At 38.5% G+C, this 25,118-nt stretch overlaps 1 protein-coding gene across 1 annotated transcript in view; it reads left to right on the top strand.

Moving 5' to 3' along the window:
* LOC102769930 (rho GTPase-activating protein 7) overlaps positions 1–25,118 on the top strand; it is a 142,186-nt gene that overhangs the window by 68,323 nt on the left and 48,745 nt on the right. Inside the window, exon 3 of the mRNA XM_006753798.2 lies at positions 23,497–23,646. Within this exon, the coding sequence (XP_006753861.1) occupies positions 23,497–23,646 (150 nt within the window). The remainder of the gene's footprint in view (positions 1–23,496; positions 23,647–25,118) is intronic.

Genomic DNA, 25,118 nt, shown 5'->3' with positions numbered 1-25,118 from the left:
GATTTAACCTGATGAGTGGGGGTTGAGTATCAGTGTTTTGTTTGTTTAAAGCCCTCCTGATCTAACGTGTAACCAAGATTGAGGACCACTGCTTCAGAAAAAACATTGAAGATGGGAAAAAAGGTCAATTTTATGACAGCTAAGAACAAGTCCATATGCAACATAAATTATTAAGGAGCTCACTCTTCCTCAGAACATTTTAAGAATCTCAAAACTGTCCCAGAGAGTCTTAAAACAAGTTTGGGGACCCGTTTGTCTGAAGCAGGCATAACTCTGCTTAGGAGCTGAGTCAGTATCAAATGGCCTTCAGACATCCCAGGCAGCCTCCTGATCCTGGTATTTGGGCCAATCTGCACTACATTTATGACCTGATGGTGTTTGCTGGCCGGGAATTTCATAGGTTAGGAGTTGAAAACACAGTCATCAGCACCCAGACCATCCTCTAAAACAGAGACAGGGAACCTCTTTTCCGTCAAGGGCCATTTGGATATTTATAACATCATTCGCAGGCCATACACAATTACCAACTGAAAAATTAGCCTGCTATATTTGGTCAAACATTTAACAAACGCACCCCTAGTGCCTCGTCAGGACAAGACCAAATTACTCTGAGGGACTTATACAGCCCGCGGGCCGGACATTCCCTACCCCTGCTCTAAAAGATTCTGCGCAGTGGTCCCCAAGAGCTAGTTCCCAGAATGATACCACAATATTATTTGCTATACTTGGATCTTCTAAACCTCAGGCATAGCCATTACATGAGGTCATGCATGTGTGCTGATGTGATTTGCTGAAAGAAATAAACACAGAATTAATCAGGAGAAGGGGGTCCTTATTACTTAATGTGAAAATGATTAACTTGGCTTAGATCATGTATAAGATAGAAATCGGTGTTTTGACTGTAAGAATATACAAGACATATTTCACCGTTCAAAAGATACTCAATTGACTAAAATATCCACCAGCATGTCCTAAAAAAATACAAAAAAATCAACATAGACCTAAAAGAAAGCCAGCAGCATTTCTAAGGAAAATCAGGCAGCATGCTTAAGACACACAATTGCTCCTCATCTCCTTCCCCCTGTTTTTGCTTCACCTTGATTAATATTTTCAACTCAAGGGGAAACGGAGTCTGTTTGTTATAGCCTTCAAGTCCAAACTTATCAACTTGAGAAACAGTAGGAATGGCCTTGAATAGAGAAAGAAGGCAAAGAGAGGTGAAAGCTCTGTAAATTTTGAGGACAAATTAGAAGTTCCGTGGGCCATCTGAGCTTTGGGAAATCTTTAAGTCTTTAAGTAAAACATTAAACTTGAAATGATCAACACCAAAACTCGGTGACTACAAATGAAACTACATTCTCTCCAAATTTGCATTTTAATGCAGATTTTTAGAAATGCAGATTTTTAGAGAATATTTTATACAATGAACCCTCAGTTTCCTTTTACACAACAGCTGGGTCACATAACCCTCAGGCCCTCCCCCCTCCCCAGAAAAGTACAAAGATATGAGAAAAGTTTTTTGTCAAGCCTCAGATCTGGGAGCATCCAATGACTAAATACATTCTCACATTTCTGATAATATGTGATTTTTAAAATAGTCTATGCATTTTGGCAAGGTGCCAAATAAATAAGTCCTTATAGCAACACACGCCTTTTACATGGCACCAGATCTTACACAACAGCCATGGAGCGGAGCTCTGGGAAAGCATGGTTTCCTCCTTAGCTTGTCTGTTTTCCACATTGTCCTGTTGCTGTGTGTTAAAAACCTGCTTTTAAAAAGTTCTTTAGTAACTCCTAAAGGAACTTTTAAATCTGTAAAGCCCCCATTGTCCAGACACTGACAAATTTTTTTAAATCTAAGAACCTGTTTTTATGGGAAAGCCTGGAAAAGTGAAAATAATGACAATTGAGGAAGGGTCAGTTCTTTTGGTGTACTGACCCTTTTCTCCTTTCAAGTATTAGTCCTGATAGATCATCGAATATTGGACAGTAAAATTTTATATAATGTGATTTTTAAGACAAGCATAAAACCTGCTAAAAACAACATAGTAAGGCAAAACTAGGAGTAGAAGTGGCCTCTTTTTCCAATTTATATTCATAGAGCACATGTTTCCTCCAGACATTTGGACAAGATGAAAAAAAAAAACAAAAAAAAACAGGATAGGAAGCAAGATACCTGGATCCTGGTTCCTGCTTCCCATTTACCAGTTTGGGGACGGTAACGGTTATCTCTGTACTCCTACAGTTCTTCGTTTATAACTGAGAAAGTTGTACTAAAGCTCTTTCAGTAGGGTATTTCAAAGGAATACCCTATTCCTTTGCTAGGGTATCAGAAAATGTATGCGTTAGTTCCCTACGGCTGCATAACAAAGTATCACAAACTGTGTGGCTTACAAATAAAGAAGTGTGTTGTCTCATATTTCAGAGGTTAGAAGTTTAAAATCAAGGTGTCAGAAGGACCACATATCCTGAAGGCTCTGGGGATGACCCTCTCCTGGCCTCTACTAGCTTCTGGTGGTTGTCAGCAAGCCTTGGTGTTCCTTGTCTTAAACATTTTGCCCAGCTCACTAATACCCACTTTGCCAATGTATCACATATTGATTTGTGTTTTTATTAAATGCTGAAGTAGTTGGATCTTGAATTCCCAAGTCTTAATAGGTATATTTTCTAATTCCTGCCCCAAGTCCAGTATGGTATGTTACACACCACAGATATCTTTTGGGGAACACAGCTCAACCCACAACATGTGTATTAAAACTTTCAGCTACCTAAGACCATATCTAAGTATGAAATAATCAGAATATTTACTCTCTGATCTATATTTCATGCATGCCTATTTTTTTATATGTCCAATAAAGCAGTCTAAAAATTCAAGTATAAATTTAAGAAATAGTTATAAAAGCTCACATGATTTATTCTTAAACAAACCTAAGTCTAGCTCATTAATACCCACTTTGACAATGTATCACATATTGATTTGTGTTTTTATTAAATGCTGAAGTAATTGAATCTTGAAATCCCAAGTCTTAATAGGTATATTTTCTATTCCTGCCCCAAGTCCAGTATGGTATGTTATACACCACAGACACTCCATAATGACTCAGTTGATAGAATATCACAACAGTAAAGGAATTCAGTGTCATCGTACCAATTCCCATCCAAAGTCCTCAGCCACATACATCATCCTTTTGTCTCTCAATCTCTCTTGTACCTACATGCATGTATACATATGCATATATACACACACATACACACATTCTCAATACATTTTCATCATGTACTCCCTGGCCTGCACATTTTCACAGCTGTAAAGATAATGGTAATAAATGTGTGGACAGAGAAGGGGAAATTAAAATTATTGGTTTCATATATATATATATATGTATGTTTCACATGTATATATTTAAAGTCTAGAGGAGTGACATCTTGAATTATGGAAATCTATTTAAAAAAAAAAACAGCAGTGCTTAGAAGTCATTATTCTATCTCAACTCTATTGCTACCTAGTTATGGAAGCCTTATCTGGAACTTTATCCTCATTTGTAAAACTACAAAATTAAATTAGAGTTTGTTATCAAATCCATGGCTCCTTTCCTTTCTCCCTTCAATGAACACAGAGTAATTGGGGAAAACATTGTTTAGTGTTTTTTTTGTATTTGTTCCCAGAAGATTTTTGGGGGCGGGTGGGGAGGGGGGTCATTTACAGAGCATGACTTGTAAAATTTATAAAACCAAAGTACCCTGACATCATACATAATTGAAGATAACAGCCTGCATATAATTACATAATCTCATTCAGTCTGTCCATTTTCTAGATAAATTTTACAATTTGTTACTTATCACTTTGAGAGAAGAAAACTTAAGAGTCTTGCAATTTATGCCCTGGCTGGTGTGGCTCAGTTGGTTGGAGTGTTGTCCAAACACCAAAAGGTTGCTGGTTTGATTCCAGGCCAGGGCACATACCTAAGCTTCCTGTTCCATCCCTGGTCATGGTAGGCAACCAATCAATGTTTCTCTCACAACGATGTTTCTCTCTCTCTCTTTCTTTTTCTCTCTCTCTGTCTGTCGCTCTCTCTCTCCCTTCCTGTCTCTAAAAAACGTTTTAATTAAAATAAATAAGTAAAAATAAGATAAAACCATCTTGCAACTTATAATTGGATTTATCATTTAGATATTTGACAATTACATACCCCCGCCCCCCACCCACCTTATCTACAGTTTCTATGTCCATGGTTTCAGTTACCTGTAGTCAACCGTGGTCGCCAATGTGTGGAAAATTCCTGAAATAACAGTTCATCAGCTTTAACTTGTGCGCGGTTCTGAGCAGCGTGATGAAATCTCGAGGCTTTGGGCTCCTCTCGCGTGGACGTGACTCACCCCTTTCTGGGGCCTCCACTCTGCAGACGCTCCCATTAGGCACGTAGTAGTGGGGCCCTCATTAGATGGACCTCAGAGGTACCCAGTGCTTGTGCTAAGTCACCCTTATTTTACTTAATGATGGCCCCAGCACAAGAGCAGTGATGCTGGCAGCTCGGAGGAACCGTGAAGAGCTGCCTGTGAGTGCAAACGTGAGTACAGCCCGTTAAGATGTTCTGAGAGGGACAGGCAGAGAGGCAGCAGTCACATAGCTGATGTTACAGCGTATTGTTATCATTGTTCTTATTTATTACTAGTCATTGTCGTGCGTCTCTGTGCCTAATTTATAAGTTAAACTTCAGCATAGGTGTGCATGCATAGGAAAACACATGGTTTGGTACTATGTGTGATTTCTGGTACGCAATGGGGTCCTGGAACATATCCCCCATGAATAAGGGGGCGGGGGATATGCTATAATCAGAAGAGCACACTTGGTTGCAACTACTCACACCTGGGACAGGCATGTGGGCTTAGGTTATGTAAGAATAACTTGAATGCATGCTTTTTCCCGACCTGGAGCTCTACGTCAACGCCTAGAAGTTTCCTTTGTGGAAATGTGGCACTCCCCACAATCCCAGAGATTGCAGTTACCTTCCTCAAGTCTCACGCAGAGCACCCTCACACGCGGTCAGCAGTGAAACCTGCCCCCCGCCCCCGCCCACCACCTCCCCACCAGCCTTTTTAATTTTCAAATTAGAAGTAGAGTCATGGTCAAATAATTGCTTCAAGTTCCTGTCTTCTCCCCAAATGTGCATACCTTTTTATAATTCTTTCAGCAGAGTATGATTCCTTGCCTCTCGTAGCCAACCTCTTCACCTCTGTCTCCTCTACCTCCTCAGTGGCTTGGCTCCATCCATTTTCCTACATTTCTATGCTATCAACAATTTTTCCTTCTAAACTGGCTCTTTATCTTCAGTTTACAAATTGGATTTACTCTCTCCTATCTTCGAGAAAAAGGAGAGCCGAGGCAGGGCAGGGTGGATAAAGCAAGGTGGACCTCAGAGGAAAGAAACCATGCAACCATACCGCAGCTATTTGGAACACGTTTTCTCTTCTCAGCCCCTTTTTGGGTAAGGCCAGCTTAATGTCCTTGTTTTCATGTTCTTACCTCCTGTTTACAATGTGGCTGATTCTGTCTTACAGCTTCATTACTTTCACAAATCTCACCAACCATTTCCTAGTTGCCAGAATTGAAAAGAAAAAAAACACACACATTTTAATCTTTTTCATCTGTTTCCATTGAAGTCCTTGACACTCTTCATTACCCACATCTCTTCCCATAGGTGAAAGAGATTTTCCAGCCTGGAATGGTGTCAAGCAAAGGTCAACCTTAGAATTAACCTAAACCATTGCCTTTCTTAGCGAAAAAATTTGAAAGACTTCTGCAGTAACCCCAAGGTTACATCTCCATTTTCTTTTTATAGCTTTCATTTTTAATTATACACACCATATGTAAATGTTACCTGATTCTTGCATGAGCACACAAGTGGTTCTTAACCTTGATTAAACATTGGAATCACCTAGCAGGTAATTCTAATTCTTTTAAAAATCCAGATACACAAGACATATTCCTGAACAATTATATCAGACTCTCTGGAGATGGAACTTAGGCATCATTATTTTATAAAGCTCCCTACATAGTTCCAAGGTGAAGCCCAGGTTGCTACCTCCATCAATAGTTCTCAAATTAGAGAATGCACAGGCGTTACCTGGGAAGTTAATTGGAAATGCAAGAGCCCTTCTCCCCTACAACTGAGATTCTAATCTAATAAACTTGTGTGTATAGGAGTTATAAAACTGTAAGGTCAAAATGAGAATTCTAACTTTCCTATTAGCATGAGTGCATATAGGATGTATTATATTATTTAGTGATCGGCGGTATATTGTTTTATAATTGTTCACACTAATTTTTCTTGGGTGTGTTTTGATTCCAAACTAGATCACAGTTCCCATGTACACCTTTTTTTTTATATCTCCTATAAACATTTGATTATAGCCAAAGTAGTGCAATAAATACCTGCTATGAAGCTGACTATAGTTAGTCAGGTCTCATTTTTGACATAATACTTCTTCAGTTGATTAAAATAATTTGTGTGGCCCTGGCCAGTGTGACTTAGTTGTTAGAGCATTGGCCCTGCACCCTAGGTCTCAGGTTTGATTGCTGATCAAGGGCACATACCTGGGTTGCAGGTTCAATCCATCTCTATCCCTGATTGGGATATGGGAGGAAACCAATCGATGAGTCTCTTTCTCTCTCTCTCTTCCTCTCTTCTCCTTCCTTGCCCTCACTCCCTCCTTCCCACCCTTCCATTCTCTCTGAAAATCAGTGGGAAAAAATATCCTTAGGTGAGGATTAAAAATAATAATAATAATAAAATAAAAATAAAGTCATCAATTTTAATAGTGATGATAATCTGTGAAAATTGATTTATTTTAGTCAAATTTAGTAGCTTGTTGAAACTATGTGACGATTGAACTTAAAGCTTGAAGGAGAAAATGAGGCCAATCAGAGTATCTTTCTCTTTAAACAGATAGGACAACGGAGGCCTGGGATTGGGCCTAAACCAGCAGCCGGACATCCCCCAAGGGGTCCCAAATTTTGAGAGGGTGCAGGCTGGGCCCCCCTCCCCATGCACGAATTTTGTGCCCTGGGCCTCTAGTAGCTACGATAAAATATTATCTATGAATTTCTAAGATATGGTAAAAAATTATTTCTTTTGACTCATTTTCTATAGTGAGTATTGTAGGAAGCCATTATCTTCTATCTGCCCAGATTTTTTTATTTCTGTATCTTCTCTTAGGAGATTATCAATCAGATGACCCCCTTCTCTCCACTGCATCTTCATCATAGTCACATTTAAATGTTCAGATAAGCCTATTGGACCAGAATCACAGTTGTAGGAAAGAGGGGAACTTGAATTTCCAATTAACTCCCCAGGTAACTTCTGTGCATCCTCTAATTTGAGAACTATTGATCAAAGTAATCCTGCAGCCCTGCCAGAGTCTACTCTGACCTCTTCCATATACTGGTTTACTGTGTGATATATTCTTTGAAGAAATTGTTCTACGTCTTTAAGAAATTTTAAGACCACAAATTAGTCCAATGTTTGTATTTCAAAAATGAGCTAAGTCCTCAGAGAAGTGTTTTTTTGCTGCCCACAAACATGAAACCAGAAAACGGAAGAGCCTAAAGAGGAAAAAAAATTTTTTTTAATTTACCTAATAGTAGTAAGATATGTCACCTGTCCTCAGAACCTAAAGTGTAACTATAAGACAAGAATATTGGAAATGAAATAAGAAACAAATAGTAATACAGGTTATATGGTAGTATGTGCTTTGGGGTGATCAGGAAAGGTTTTATAAAGAAGGCAGAGCTTGTGTTAGGCTCAAATTTGAGTAAGAATTATAAAGCAAGGAAATATATGGATGGACAGCCTGTGTCCTTGCATGAAGGAGGAACTTAGCATGGCATATGAGTAGACTAAGGAAGAGACCATACTAACTGAGCCTAGCAGCTCAGGGATGAGGGAAAAGAGAAAAGGAGTGTAGATTGATGGCTTAGGAGCATTGTATGGAGGAGCATTGTATGGAGGAACATTGTATGGAGGAGCATTGTATGGAGGACCATTTGAAGAACAATATGAGTAGTTTTCTCCTGACTTGTTTCCTAATTTCTTAAACTTCCCAATTCTCCTTTCATTCAGAATATTTTTACTAAAAGACTATCCAATAAACAGGAGCAAGTGACCAGGCAGAACTCACCCACTTTCCAGAATGGCAAACCCTGGGGAAAATACCGATGGGACTGGGAGCAGGCAAGCAGTTCCATCACTGCCCTTCGTTCAAGTGTGATAGGCTGTGATGGAGCTGGCACAGAGATCAGATCCCGAGAAAGGCAGAGCTGGGCCCGAACAACCACATGGCATTGCCAAACCGCGGCCTCCAGCCTGTTCTTTGCAGCGTGCCTTGCCTAGGAAGCTCCGACCTTTCCCCTGAATGATCATGGGGCTGGGGTCCGTGATGGCTCAGTGGTTTTGCCCATTATGTCAGCATTCCACTACCTTGAAACTTAACAGAATTTCTCAAGGCCAACATCATCAGTATCACCGTAGAGTTTATTAGAAATTCTAAACCTCAGACCCCATTCCCGACCTACTAAATCAGTATTTGCATTGGAACAAGATCTCCAAGTTATCTGTATGTGATTAGAGTTTGAGAAGCACTGCCGGGCTAACGGAGCTCCGTGGTTGACCATCAACCTATGAACCAGAGCTCACGATTCGATTCCCGGTCAGGGCACATGCCTGGGTTGTGGGCTTGATCCCCAGTGTGCAGGAGGCAGCCGATCAATGATTCTCTCTCATCATTGATGTTTCCTTCTCTCCCTCTCCCTTCCTCTCTGAAATCAATAAACATATATATTTATTAAGTTTGAAAAGCATTCCACAAAGTAATAGAAAAACAAACAAGTAGATAAAAGGCTTCCATGCTCAGATATGAATGAAAAATGTTTAGTTAAATAAAACTATATAACTTTATTTACTTCATGAGTTCTCAAAGCTTTCAGTATGAAAGTAGACATTACAGTGTTTCAGTAAAGAATTATGGAAAGTAAATTGCATAGGAAACAGAATTTCACAAATTTATTTGATTATTCATTTTTCTCAAGTCAAGCCTATTAACATTTCAAATGTAAAAATCCCTATTAAATCCTCAAATACCGATTAGAGGAATGTTAAAGTAGGGCCACGTGTGCACTTGAAAAAAAAAATTATGAGTAAAGTAGAACACATAAGCAGCATCTCTTGCCAATGATGTGTTTCCTCATCCTGTGATTCCCGGGGACCCAGTGAATGCGTTTGCATCTGTCACTCCTGTTCTCTTTTGCCACCTTATTTTTTCACACCAGCTCACACCCGTATAAAGACCTAGAAATGGCTGAAATGAAAACACTAACAAGAAATCTAAATGCCTTTCCTTCCCGAGCCCTAAATTTTAATCAGATTAGCTTGTTCCCAAAAGTCATTTGCATATGAGGTTTTTTTTCTCTCTGTGACCAAACTGGAAACTCTGCTACTGGGTTTCTAGCCAGATTGTCAAGCAGTCGGTATATCTCGTGACCACCGTGTACTTAACATTGATTAGGTGCTTTGAGAGGGCAAAAGCATAAGAAGACATTATTCCTAAATTGAGTTTCTTTGTAACAAGAGCAGAAATTGTGCAACGCTCAAGACAAAGGCATATAATTTAAAGGTTTGTTTAAAGGTCAGATTTATTTCTGACCCCAAGAAGCTCCCAAACTTTTTAAAGAAAATAGACAAAAATGACTAAGAGAACGGGGCCTGTGAGGGCAGTGGGAAAGAATTGTTTCATTCTGGGAGAAGAGGAAATAAGAAAGGAGTCAGAGGGAATGACTAATAAATTGGGCCCTGGAGAATGAATATGGCATTTCCACATGAAGTAGGAAAAGGGGTGAATTCTGAGCTGAGGAGTAGCACAGATTTCAAGCTAACAGAGACAGAAACATACCGAGAATGATTTGTTTAATCTTCACAGATGCTAAGAAAATCCAATTCTATAGTATTGGGTGTGGAATTACGTTGCATTCAGGAGAATGGCGACGCACGTTGGAAGAAAGGAGAAATGGGTGGAGACTACAGTGATCCTTGGGAGCCGAGCCTGTTGTCCTTGTATGGGACGCCTCAAGGATAGGACAGAACAGTCCAGTGTTGGGACAGGGCCCTAAGGGCCAGAAACTGACCAAGAGCTGTGAGAAAACCTTGATGGGAGGGGCCAAAGATTGGGGGAAGCAGCAGGATACCTAGGACCTTCCCTATAAAGGGAGGCATTTAACTGGGTAGACAAGGAGAGGAGTTGGGAGCTACTCACCACATTTGCACAGTCGTGCAGGAATAACACACGGAGTATGGAATCAAAGCAAAGAGCAAGAAGTCCTAAAGCACCGATGAAAGTTTGGGTCCCATCTGCATCAGATACAAGTCAGGGGAATGAATACTTAAAAGTGACAGGTATAGGCTAACACTGGACAGATCTAAGGAAAACCTATGATTCTATAAGAAACCGACAATAGGGCCTCAATGTAAGTAACTGCAGGGGGAATTGAAGGAAATCCTAGGGGACAGGCAGATGTAGGCAATTTTCAAAGAGAAGGAAAGAAATATACAGACTCGGGCAATATTAGTACAGGAGTCCCTGTAAGATACTAAGTACATGGGGAAACAGAGGGATACAGATCTCAGAGGAGAAAGGGCTGATTTTTAGACCTACCTTGTCCTTGCTAAGAAGTGTCTCCCAGGCCTCCATTGTCCTATCTGTTTAAAGGGAAAGATACTCTGGTTGGTCTCATTCTCTCCTTCAAGCTCTAAGTTCTGTGATCCTCAAAACCAAGATGACACAGAGTGAGAGGAAAACAGGCAAAGAGACTGAGCTTGAGGTTCATTTGAATACAGAGAGTGTGTCAGAAGAATTTTATTTGAGATATAAAAATAAAATACTTATTATGATATAGAAGTTAAGTATTCAGATAACTAAAAAAGGCTGGCATGCAATTACCACTGCGGTTGATGCTAATAAAAACCCTGCACATCTATATAGCAACATGTAATTGAAAAACACTATTGAGACTCAGAAAATCAGGGAGAAGCAGTTTGTTGAATATCCACTACTTGACAGTTAATGTTAAATGCTTATTTACATAATAGCTATAATTTCTTTATTAAAAATTGACTGTTACTTAACAGTAACTTGGAGTATTAAGCATGGACAGCTACTCTATTTGTACCCAGTCAAACTGGTCTAATAAAAAAGGGGGAGAAATAGTTTTTAGGGGACTGTGAGATGTTTTTGCTTCATGTACATTCAACTACCATCAGTTTGAACATGGTAATGTGACATTTTGCTACAAAAATGGTATAATAATGATTGTGACCCAATACTTCAAAAATTTCAGCAAAATGCAACAGTTTTATTCACCAGGAGGATTCGTCATTCCCCGTGTCCCCTTCTGCCCATGCACAGCCCCCCTTTCCAGTATATGAGCGCGTGATTGAGAGAGTGAGTCACTGTCTACTGTCCATTAATCTCAAAATGTCAGACTGTTCGTGCTGCTGGTATCCTTCCCACCGCTGCTTGTTTGTTTCCTGCGTTTTCCTCTTTGGTTGAATGAAAATACTCCGTCCTGTGAACTCTGGGAGCAAGATGTGCCATTCTCTTGACCCACCACACGGCTCCGTCAACATTGATTTGAAACAAACCCTCTAGGGCTGTCTGTGTTCCTGGCAGCGTTTCAATACTAACATGTGGTTAATTTTTTAGAGGGTTTTTCTTCCCCTTCCTGTGCTCAAGAGGAGCCCGGGAGTTTGTGGGAAACAGCAGCTTGATTCACGCATCTGTGGCGCGCGCATGTTTCCCTTGGAGATAATGACCCTTTCTTCCCAAGGCTTGTTCTGCTGTGGCACGCTGTGTTCTAGAAACTCCGAAGGAGGAGTGTGTCCTAAAATCTTAGAGGGCTTTTCAACAATATTCTTAGACGTGGCATGGGAGGGAGTTCATGGAATTAGCACAACTCGCTCCCTCACAAAATTTAGCAATGAATGCATATGTGTTATATTGATGGCCACTTATACTCAGTGTGCATTGGCCATTATGTTAGTAAATGCACAAGTTGCTTGTTGTAAGTACTTGCTCACAGCAGGTCAGTTCGATCAAGTAGGCAATTTCTGACCAAGAGTACAAAAATATCGTAAGGCAAATAATAGAGAACTGATTTTTTTTAAGCATTACTGTTAAGTTTTTCCAGGTACGACAATAAGTAATTTTATTCTGTTCTAACTTCCATAGTTCATAGAAACTGTCTGATGGAAGTATTGCTATTTTCAATGACATTAGGAACTGTCACCTTAAAAGTCCTACTAATGGAATAAAGACATTTCTTAGGATCATTTTATTTACTTCCTATTAATCTTAGTTATAGTAAAATTTACATTGGGTTCTATTTTGATGAACAAAGAATAGAATCTTAAAAATAAGGAAATCGTAATTCCTATTTTCCCCTTGGTTGGACTTTCTACATCTGTAATAGATCAACACTCTCAATCCACAAGGAGACATTTAGAATAATACCATCCAGTCCCTTCTTTAACTTACTCACAGTAGAAGAGCATGTCCTTCCAATTATTGTATCAATAATGGTGACAGGTTTACTGGAAGATCCATGCTTTTTCATATATTTGGCTTTTTGTCATCAGCAAACATCTGTTGTTGAATAAAATTTGAATACAATTTCATTACATTGAGTAATGACACACACCAAAGCAGAAATTGTGTGGAAATACCATTTCTGATTAAATAGTCCTAGAATGCTTCAAGAGTGACTTGCAATTTGACATATATAAAAATATATCATCATGGATGCTTTATGTTAGGACTCAACTGTTGGCCACCAAGAACAGTGAGGTGAAAGCTTATTGACCTAGCAGAGGACCCTCCTTATCGGCTTCTAGAACATCTCTACTTCTGCAAGTCACTTAAATGGCATATCTAGGTTCACCTTGAGATAGACAGAGGAAATATTGCATCACCAGAGATCCCATACAGAAGTGACCCTGCCCAGGAACAGGGACTGCGAAGAGGGTAAAAAGGGTGCATTTTCTTTTCCCACTTTCGATATATTTTCAAAGACATCATTATTTTCCTTGTAAAAATAGCATAAGGAAGATCTGGAAAAGGGGAGTTGGTGGGTGAAGGGAAAAAGTGGAGATAATATTCATGGTAAGCTCAGGGGACAAGGCAAACCAATGCAGTTTAATCTAATACAACAAATCTTTAGGTATGTTGAGTGTATATCTTTCATTGTGCTTTGCACAACACTTTAGCCAGAGTTAGTCTCACACCACCGCTCAACTCAAGCAGAATGCAAACGTGTTGTTAACATGCTTTATGTCCTATTATATCACAGCACACTTTGCACTTTCATGCCTTCCATCTTCCCAGTCTTACTAACTCGGTTTGTCTTCTCTATGAGTCTTACCCCATTTCACCTGAATAGAATCTCTTTTTTCCCTTTTTTTTAAAAATTGTTGTTCTGTTTAGTTTTGTTTGGGTTTATTGGTTTGCTTTCTTTAATAGAATTTTGTTCTAACACTAAACACAAAGTCATTCCATTTACTTGTAGCTGTGTGCATGTCAGTCTACTAAATGTTATATAAAATTCTTGAAAGAAGAGAGGATTTGTTTGATCTCTTGTACACAACACAGTGTTATCTATATAATAGTTGCTTAATAAATATGGGGGGGGGGGGAGTTTATACAACCACCTCCCAGAAACCAGGACTAAATTTGCTAATGGGCCAAGAGTAACTTAAACATTCAAAAAAGAGAGACTTACAGTAGCCAAAATACCCATCTGTCAACTAATGTATGCAGTTATCATGTGTAGTTTTTCAAGGTATATTTTAACCTTCTCTCCAGCTACCTTCTCCTTCAGTCAAAACCTAGGATGCCAATTGTTTCTTGATATTACTAATCTTAGACAATTCTGTATTAGGAAAAACACTGCATGATACTTAAGGTCTGCCGAGGTCCAACCCCAGCAGGTCCAGGGGTTCCCAAAGGTGTAGACGGAGTCGGCGAAGAAGGAATGACACGGAGACAGCATTCAGTTGATCAGCAGCCTAGCCAGGATCTCCAGCCAAGTTCTGGTCTGGATCTCCAGAGAAGTTCTGCAGTTTATTGTCTTGTTACATCTGTATTTATACCAGTTGATTTTAATCCTGTCAATTTCTATTACAAAGGTTAGGGCGTTTCTTATCTCCATTCCAGGGAGTAAAGATTATGTAGCTTAAGCATGATTGTTTGTAGTTAAAGTGATTAACTACCCGCCTGGCACTTAGTTAAGGAGTTTCATCCCCTCCCTGACTTCAGGGAAAAATCCCTACCTGGGGAAACAACCTTTCTCGGAGAGGTGACCTTGGTTAAAACACACAGCGCTAAGGGGAGCAAACATATTAAGAACAGTATGCTATATACGCCAGGTCCCTTGAAACATATGCTGTGCAGATGTTTCTTTCCTGCAGCGACTGTGTCAAGCAGCAAGGATGGACCGGCTTCCGGCAAAGGTCCTTTCCAGCTCCAAGTTACTACTTTTCAGTCTGTTTCATTATTTTACCACGAAAATAGAATTTTATCACTAAGTACTGTTTCATCTACCTTGGGCTTCTGAGAAGAGTGATACTGTATTGTCCTAAACCTCACCTTTTGAAAACACAGAAAGTTTTTTAAATTATTGGTTCCACCCTCACCATATATATATATATTTCAAACCATAATATTTTAAGAAAACCTGAATCCCATTTTTAAATGCCATTTAACATTATTCGTGTAAGCTCTCTAACTCATAAGCCTTATCGGTCACATTTTTACTTGTACTTATTGGTGTTTATATGATTGATAAGCCAAAGAATTACTACTCATCATAGGAAATCGGGGCAAATCAACTCCACAAGAGACTCACATATTATTGAATTTGACCATTTGAATTAAAAATCATATAAACATTGGGTCCCTTTTATGATTACATAGTTTTTATGGAGAACAAGCAAGGTATATAGATAAGGAAAATGCTTTCTTCAGTGTGCTAGATTCCCTAGGCAGAAATTTGGGTTGAGTTATTACCATATTGGGAAAGAAGAAGGCATTGTTTGGTTTCCTTATGCACAAGAGAAAGGCAAACAAACAGGTCTTAATGATCTCAGGGAATTAGAGGATGAGTAACCTCAAGATTTTGGAAGCAAAAGACTATTTTTCAAATGTCCCTTTCCCTAGAAAAGTTATACCACAAAGACGTTTTAGAGTGGTGAGTCTCGTAAGGACACAAACAATGAACCACTCTCCTGCCAGCACATTTTCTAATCAGTGCATCCGAAAGTTCTCTACAATTAAAGAGAAAAAGTTCCCATTCTAGCTATTCCTGCTTTTTTTCTCTAGAAACTTTGACTTTTAGAGATTGGCAATATTATCTTGATGGTCATTAAAAATTGGGGCTTAGTAGGCAACTAATTGTGACTTAATCCAAAAATACTGTTGAGTCCTACTATGTGCATTCCTGTGCTAGGTACTTCAGTGGTTACAGAGAAGCATGGGGCCCCGTCTGTTCTCGTGTGAACTTTAAAAATTTATTAGGAGACGATATGTGCATGAAAGCTTAATAATATGAGAACTACTGCTTACTAGTTATTCTTTTCTAAATTAGTAATCATTGAAAAAAATCAATAAAAGAAATATTTATGTTAAAAGTAAATTATATACATCCTGGAATTTAATTGTCATTTATTTTTATCCATATATTTTTTTTAAACCCAAGGATGGGTATCCTTCCAGATCTTTCTTTTGTGCTTCTGTATATATGCATAAAATATAGAAATACAGAAGTTTGCTGTGTGTGCCTGTATAGTGCTTATTTGGTACCTAAAGAGTTTCATGCTATATGCCCTGGCCCATGGCTCAGCTGTTGAGCGTCATCCAGCACACTGAAAGGTCTCCGGTTCAACGCACAGTCAGTACACAACTCCAGGTTTGGGGCTGAATCTCCAGCAGAGGGAGGCAGCCAGTTGATGTTTCTCTTTCTCCCTTCTCTCTCTCTCTCTCTCTCTCTCTCTCTCTGTCTCTCTCTCTCTCTCTCTCTGTCTTTCCCTCCGTCCCTCCCTCCCTCTCACTCACTCTGAAAAGCAATGGGAAAAAAGTCCTCATGTGAGGATAACAACAAACAAAACAAAGCAAAAAAAAAAAAAAAAAGCCACAGACGTACTTCATATGATAGTAGTGAACAAATATATAAAAATTAACTATAAACTTCTTCATCCCCAGAAGATTTAGTACAAAACATTAACACAGAGGTTCTCAACCTGTGGGTCGCAACCCCTTTGGGGTCGAATGACCCTTTCACAGGGGTCGCCTAAGACCATCGGAAAACACATATATAATTACATATTATTTTTGTAATTAATCACTATGCTTTAATTATGTTCAATTTGTGACAATGAAAATACATCCTGCATATCAGATATTTACACTATGATTCATAACAATAGCAAAATTACAGTTATGAAGTAGCAACGAAAATAATTTTATGGTTGGGGGTCACCACAGCATGAGGAACTGTATTAAAGGGTCCCAGCATTAGGAAGGTTGAGAACCACTGCATTAACAACTTAAGTAAATCTGCAATTCTAAAATGATCACAAGAGCAGCCTCATGCATTTTTCACCATTTATTTTGTTACTAAAAAACAAAACAAAATGGCAAGTCTTAGATTTGCCTAGGATTATAACACTGAATAAGATACTGAGAAAAGAACATTTCCATTCATTGAAGTTGTGTAACTAAACTTAAGCGGCAATTACTGTTTATTCATTCAATGAAACAACCATGTCAAAGACGTCTCTATTGGAGTGACATTGTACTTAAAACTAAGGGCTTCCTCTGACATCCTGAGGCAGGGAACTGTGTTAAGCCAAAGGAGTATTATTACATGGGTCAAAAATAGAGTTTTCCGGAAAAAGCACAGGATTCCCATTTACACTTGAATTTCAGATAAACAACAACAACAACAAATGGTTTCATATAAATATGTCCCAGGCAATATGGCCCCATACAATATTTGTACATATGCCAAAATTAAATATTTTTGTTTTTCTAAAATTTTAATTTAATTGCTCATGCTATACTTTTATTGGCAATCCTAAATGCAGATGAGAGCAAGCATGGAATATTCGAGAAGCCAAAGGAAGTTCAGTTCTTTAGCAGGCCATTTTCCAAAATATAGTATGGTTTATGGGAGATTACGTCACATAGTAGAAGGATTTGTTATTTTGATAATTTTGTAATTTGATATGCATCAGAAAGACATGATTATCTATATAGCATTTATATATTAAAAATACACCCTTAACTGTAAAAAGGTGAGCCTAATTAAAGAAAAATATTAAGAGATATAGAGTGGTGGTCTACAGGATAACTGACACTTGAGGAACATGGACAAGATCAGGGAGAGTGATGAGAGGTAAAACTAGGTAAGTTGACCAAAGCCAAGTCAATATAAGACATTTTTTTCTAAATTAAGTCATTTTTATAAAAAAAAAAATAATAAACTTTACTTATGTCTTTGTTTGTTGCAAAGGAAAGGGTCATTATATTCCTGAAAACATTTTATGGAATTTTAATGTTAAATAGATATTTTTCTTATGTTTTCAAACCAGGAAAAAGTCCTGTCTCCTTTAATACCTGAACCCAAGCAGAGAACTATTGAGAGCAGGGATGGGTTATAAGGTGTCAATGGGGAAAACGGGGACCTATGTAATACTTTCAACAATAAAGACTTTTTAAAAAGAACTACTGAGAACTGGAAACAAACAAAAAATTTTTTTTAAAAAAAGACACTGCACGGATTTTCAGATATTGCTTTGTGTCTGTCAATGTATTAAGTAACCCTGAATGTCAATCTCCACCTTTAGCACTTAAAGTGAAAACTGGTTTCAGAACGCATACCAGATTATTTAGATACAAATTATATCCCAGCCCCAAAAATGGGCCTTTGAAGCCAGTGGAGGAAGATTTCCCTGGACGGAGGAATCGCTGCCCACACAATTCTCTGCCTGGTTCACACCTGCCTCTTCTGAGCATTCTTTAGGCCCAGCTGCAAAAACGTCCTTTGAAACTATTCAGGACCTCGGTGTGCAATTTACAAAAACCCCAGCTCAGAAATGCCCCATCCGAAGTCTAGTTGGAGTTTAAAAACCAAGCAAAGGAGAGACCTATTTTCTTCCCAGGCCTTAGAAGTGGGAGGAGATAGATAGGGAGTGACCATAAACATTCAATATAAGGCCACCATTTACATTCCAGTTAAAAGATTCCTTGCAGCAACTTCAAATGAGGATTACTTGTCACTCTTCACCACCTAATATTACAATGATAGTGGCACATGTTATTCATTAGAGATAATATGCAAAGATTTGGGGGTTGAACAGACTATATCTGACAAATAGGAAATAGTTGCTGGTTTGTTTTCTTGCCTCCCTTTCTGCATAAGTTGCAGCTTGAAATGCACAGGAATAAAAAACTAAGGCTGACTTTGTTTAACTTGCCCAGAGACTCTGACATAGGATAATTGTATTAACTCTATCTTACTGTCGATCCAAATGAAAAATCTTTACTGCTTGTGAAGGAAAAAAAGAGTAAATAAACTTCTGGTTCTTCAGGCAGGATATTATTTTAAGAAAGGAAAGTCTAGAATGAGGAATTTATTGTCAAATAAAATGTATAACACTAATATGAGATTTCATACTAGTCCAGCTGGCTACAGATCAAATAATTCAGAAGAAAGTTGAGCCAAGTCTTTTGCTAAAAGGTCCCTTTCTTTCACGGGGGAGCAGGGAGCATGACCAGCCCAGAATAGCCAGTAAGATGCCTATGGAATCAAAGACAGTGTAGGAGCCAGAACCTTGGATTATGAATCAGGAAGTCTTAGTTCTATTCCTGGCCTAGCCTTTAATTTATTATGGCTGTCTCTGATGCCACAACTCATTGACAAGCAGAACATTCAGGCAATGCTGTATTTGCTCAGCCAAATATCCACTCTTTGGAAGCATCTGGGTATTTTACTGGAAAAAAAAAAATTTTTTTTGTTTTGTTTTTCTTCCAAATGCTTAGATTAGGAAAATAGAACCTGTGGGCCTCTGGGGGAGGCACCCCGCTTCACTGGTCTTCATATCTGCCCAGTCTGTAAAATGCCTGGTCATTTGCATCGCCTCACCACCCCCCAATTGTGCTGTGTCCTGTATTGTTCAATAAAGAGCATCTGAAGAAAGAAGCAGGTTGGAATTCTCTTCCCCCGATGCAAGGAAAGAAGGGTAGTATAGGCCCCTGTTCAGAGGCTTCCTGGAGAGGACGACCCCCTAAAAGCCCTGTATATCTCCCCCCCGGATGCCAGGTGATCAAAGTGGCTTCACTGCCCATGGACCCAATAGCTGTTGAAATAAATAAGGAGCATCTTTCAAATTTCTCAGTGAGCACCAGGTGGCTTAGCCATATTAGGTTTTGATAACAAATCCAATTGAACAGAAGTCTCTCTCCTGATTTGGCTAAGTAGCCACTGACTTGTGTCTGAAAGAGACTTTTTCCCAATGGTAGCTACATATGTTTATACCTTGACAACAGCTGGTTACATTCTCGAGACAACAGGATGTTTCTGTTCTTAACAGGACGCAGGCACATATTGGGAAAAGGAGGCATAGATCATACCGCCGGCTCAAAGTCAGCTCACAGTCCACTAAACTCTGTTTCTTCATTCAAAAAGCAGATTAGGGCTATCCCAATAAGAATAGCCTGCCCGTGTTCTAAACAGGCCCTTCATTTTAGGCTGCATTAAAAAGGGTACAAAACATGGGGGGAGGTACTTGCCTCCTCTGCCTTGGTCAGAGAACACATACAGTAATGTGTTAACTCTGGGCACCAACCATTACTTGGGTCATGGACAAAATTTTATCATGTCCAGAGAACAGTTGACAAAACTAGTGAAAATTTGGAAGCATGTTATATGTGAAATAATGAAAAGAACTGAAGATGATCCACCTAGAAAAGGTAAAAGTGGGCATAACTTAGTTCTTCAAATAATTGAAAGGCTATTTCAGGGAACGGACACTGTTATGCTATCTAGTTCTGCAGGAAGGACTTGGGGAGTTAGAGGAAGGCAGAATTTGACTTTGTAACACTCCTAAGATTGTAACTGTACAAATACGAGGTAGGTAGCTTCCTAGAGAATGATATATAGCACATAGTAGATGGCCAATAAACATGTCTTGGATAATTGTTAAGTAAAGACCTGGACTAGATGTTTTAAACGTTTTTTGCAATTGATTTGTGATCATTGGTGTTCTTCTAAAATATAGTTTTTGGAAGGATGGGAACCTGGTTGCAGAAGCTGAAAAGAACATACATGATGCCTTAATATCTCTCTCTCTCTCTCTCTCTCTCTCTCTCTCTCTCTCTCTCTCTCTCTCCATTTCCACCTCCCACCTCCATCTCTGTCTCTGTCTCTCTCTACATCCTCAGAAATCTCTCTTGGACCACCCTACACAAAGTGAGACACTACCCCCAAAGTTACTGTGTATCTCAGCACCCATTTTATTTTCTTCATATATTTGTCTTGTTTGAGAATATGTTAATTTTCATTGTTCATCTTCTCATGGTTGACTATAATATTCAGGAAAGCAGCGATTTTATACTTGTTATTCACTGATGAATATTGTATCCCTTTAATAGTGGTTGGATACAGCTATGACTGCAGGAGAGAAGGAAGGAAAGATGGGAGGGAAGAGAATTTGGCATTTTGGCCTTGATTTAAGGGGGTTAAGTTACTGAAATACTGAAAAGTTTGTTAATAGGCAGCTTCACTTCTTAAGAAGTTAGTTTCTCTTCATGGACAGGAATGACAGCATGCAATGAAAGTTCCACTGTAGAAGTGAATGTAGCCAAAATCTGCAAGTGCACATTTCTGTTTTCGGGCATAAGCTATTTACTGGAGCTCAGCCATGGACGTATGAAAGGTTAGCACCTTGAAAACTATCAATACTTGAGCTTTAAAAACAAGAACAATAATACTTATCCAAAGCATCTGATTTGTAGTCAACTCTATTTCGTGACGTTTTATGGACGTGTATGTAACATGTGCTACTGACCTGTGTACTTGACACTTCAGGCTGAATGGAATGACTGGCGATGAAGGAGAAGCATCATGAAGGAAAGGGAAAAACAATAGGCTATTTCTCTAAAGAAATACTGCAGACCAGAGCTGTTTGGTTTTATTTCTTTTGGCAAATCATTTTAAGTAATTTAATGTTCAGCCCATGGCTTTGAAAGTGGTTTTAAGGCACAATCTCAACATTAATTCAAAAACAAATTGTTTCTGAGACTTCTGCTACAGGATACACTGCTTTACCCAACATTAATTTAGTAGCTGGAAAAATATCAAAATATATTTTCTAAGGCTTTGGGAGGTGTTATTTCACTGGCTCCTATTGACTTCATTATTCTTATCCCTGAAAACATCTTGCATGGGCAGTGTGTGTAATTGGACTCTATGTGTGCCAGGTAGAAAAATATAACTTTTGTGCCTGAAGATGTTACAACTTGGAAGCAAAAGACAATCACACAAAAACTGTGACTAAAGAGATGCAAAGAACAATACCTTGTCAGACAACTTTGGTTTTAAAGGAAAGGAATTATACAAGCAAACACATTGAAGGAATAATTAAGGGGACTTTGAGTCTTCTATTCAGTCAGAGTTTTCCATTTTCTGGATTATCAAGAAGAGAATTAAACTGTATAATCTATTCTTAATTTATTCTCAAAATTAATGTCTTTGTGGAAAGAGTACTAGTTCTTTCACTTTGACATTAATCTGTTAACGAAGCACAAGTTTAGCTTAATCATTAAGTTAATCTATAATAATAAAAGTGTAATATGCAAATCGACTGAACGGCCAAACAGCGTGATGATCCAGACAACCTTCCAGGCGAAGCTGGGGCTGCGAGGGCCGAGCCCCTTGCACGAATTTCGTGCATTGGGCCTCTCGTATATAGATAAGCACAAATAACTTATCTATATATTAACTTAATTAATGATTCTTTAACCAACTTAATCTAGGAAATCAATTCTTTGACATCTTAAAGATAATTCTTTATAACATTAACAATCTGCTCTAGTTGTTTGAGGTACAGAGACCCCTATAGAATTAGATTAATCCATGAAATTGCCCTAGACCTTATTCTTTCATGGTTCTTCCTAACAGTGGCTTGGGAATGTAGGAAGATTAAAAGAAAAAAGTCAAAAAACAAACTAAAAGACCTGATTCAGATAGTCAGCTCAGTCATGCCACTAGTAATGCCATCACCTAAGCAAAAGCTCCAACCTGTTCCCTTATACCCACACCCTTTAGGCCTCTGTTGTGATTTATTTCCCTTTGAGGTTGCCACTGGTGGTCCTTTCCAAGCAGATTTCACTTAGGTAGATATCTCAGACAGATGAGAAGATGGCAACATGAGTCACAAATGATAATTTCCCTCAAAGGGTTCTCCCTGAGTCCATTGCATCCCTCAATAGAATCTTACTGCGCTTTTCCTGATCTTTTTTTCCCCCCAATATCTACCCAACCCTGATACCTTACACAGCACACAAGGAATTTGGAAGATTTCTAATATTAGTTGACTTGATTTGAACATCCAAGAATAGTAAGCAGTCATGCCCAAATAACTCTAGTAAATAAGAAGCTTTAGCTATTTCTATAAGCAACAGTATTTTCATTAATATATGTCTATATTATAGAGAATTTAGAATGAGTAACCAACATAATTTACAAAAATGTATATGATTGTGTGGGCTTTTTTCAAAAGTTTGTGAGTAGGAAAGAAGATTGCTAAAAAATATTGACAATAAAAGCTTGAAGCAACACTAGGAAAATGGCCCCATGCAAAAAAAAAAAAAAAAACAAACAAAAAAACACAACAACAACAAAATGAAACAAAAACTTGTTCTCTGCCCAAACTGAAAACCTGCCTCATTAGATTTGGTTCCTATTTTTTCCTATACTCAGAAGTAGTCTTCCAAAAATATTCTCTAATGTGTCTCCTTAAATGTCTAACCACAAATAATTTATTACTATGTTACAATGGATTTGTCCTGGACAAGAGAAGTATAACTTTTCCTAAGAATAATTCATTGGAAAGTCGTACATATGTATCAGTGCTCATTGATGTTGTACTTCCTTTTCACTGCGCCTTGATCCGAAGGGTATGCATTTAATATTCATGTCAAATGCTTTCTTGGCAGTTGGTTAGTATCTTCCCAATGAAGAGACCATTGATGGTGCAGAACAGAACTTCTCTTTCCCTTTAAGTAGAAGACTGCCTATTATTCAGTGTCCTTTTTGTCACATGGAAGAACAGGGCACTGCTTATTCTTTCCAAGAAATGGCCTTTTAGATTCATAACAACATGTTCTGTTCCTCAGGAAATAAAAGAAGATCGAGACAGGGCGCGGCTTGACTCCATGGTGCTGCTAATTATGAAACTGGACCAACTAGACCAGGACATTGAGAACGCTCTCAGCACCAGCTCCTCTACATCCAGTACACCAACCAACCTGCGGCGGCACGTCCCTGTGAGCCTCCACTTTCCACTTCTGTTCCCATGGGCATGCTATCGCTTCACTTCATCAGTCCCTCTTACACATGAAACATCTTTGATGGCAGCATCTACCCACATGCGACCCTAAACATGTTCCATAAAACTCACTCAAATACTTCTGTGTTTCATGCAGAGTCATAAGAGAAGGGTGTGATTCAAACGAAAATGGTTATTAGTTAGACAGAAAGAGGTTCGCTCTGGGAAATTATGCTTCCTAAGTGATTAAATCCTCTTCATATGGTTGTTTCCCTAATTATCAGTATTCAATGATATGCTATAAACACAATTAGCAATGTTATGTCTATCTTATTTAGTATTTTATTTCCAGTGCCTACAAATTTACATTTCATGTAGAAGATTATAAATATTTGCTGCATGGATGAGTGGGTAGATGGATGAATGGGTGGATGAGTGGAGAAACCCATCTATAATACTAAAAGAATTTAGATGAATTTGAAAATACTCTAAAACTAACTCAGTGAAATAAAATAAGTAGGACAGAGGTGATAATTTTGTTCTATTGTGTATTAATTTTATATAAGATGTACATTCCTAGAAATTCTGACACTCAAAATTTGAAAGACACAGATTCTGGACTGACTATACACTTTGCATATTTAATATTAGTTCCATATTCAATGGCTTATATTTTGGAAATTAGCAAATGTGATGTAGATGTATTTATAATTAAGCCATGCATTCCTTTTCAATTAATCTGTTATTTTCATTATGCAATGATGAACACATTAAGTCAAGAAATTACGCATTTACCTAAGAGAAAAGGGACAGAGAATTATATATATAAATTTGAGCAGCTTTCAAAATAGAACTGTTCTATATCAACTCTTTTAATTAGTACACAGTAGTTCTACAGTTGATTCTGTAGTTATTCAAGACTCTGACTGTGGGACAGAATATTTCAAAGTCAATAAACAAATTAAAATAATAACTTTAGTATTTTAGTATATACTGTATATTATTGTAAGATTTTTACATAGCCTATCTGATAAAACAGAAACATGGTAATTGGAGTATGACCGCTACCCTTTCCATTGGCTAATCAGTGAGGTATGCAAATTAACTGTCAGCCAAGATGGCGGCCCGCAGCCAGGCAGCTTGAAACTAACATGAGGCTTGCTTGCTTTAGTTTAAGAAACATTGTAACGAATGTAGAAGCTAAACAAAACCCCAGAAACCTGCTTTCAGCGAGGCCGGGGACGGGATCTCAGAGCTGGAGTTGATACAGTTTCGACTATAGAACCGAAACAAACCAGATACCTTCTTTCAGCAGCAGAAGCCTCAGAGGTGGAGCCAGAGCTAAAGCTGGCCCAGAATAAAAAAAAAGAAAAGAAAAAAAGGAGCAGTTGGAAGCTTCAGTCGGCCTGAAAACAACACTCAGCCCCTCACCCAGACTGGCCAGGCACCCCAGTGGGAACCCCCACCCGG

This window comes from Myotis davidii, unplaced genomic scaffold (assembly GCF_000327345.1).
Source record: "Myotis davidii unplaced genomic scaffold, ASM32734v1 scaffold71, whole genome shotgun sequence".
NCBI lineage: Eukaryota > Metazoa > Chordata > Mammalia > Chiroptera > Vespertilionidae > Myotis > Myotis davidii.
This window is presented reverse-complemented; position numbering and strand designations above follow the sequence as displayed.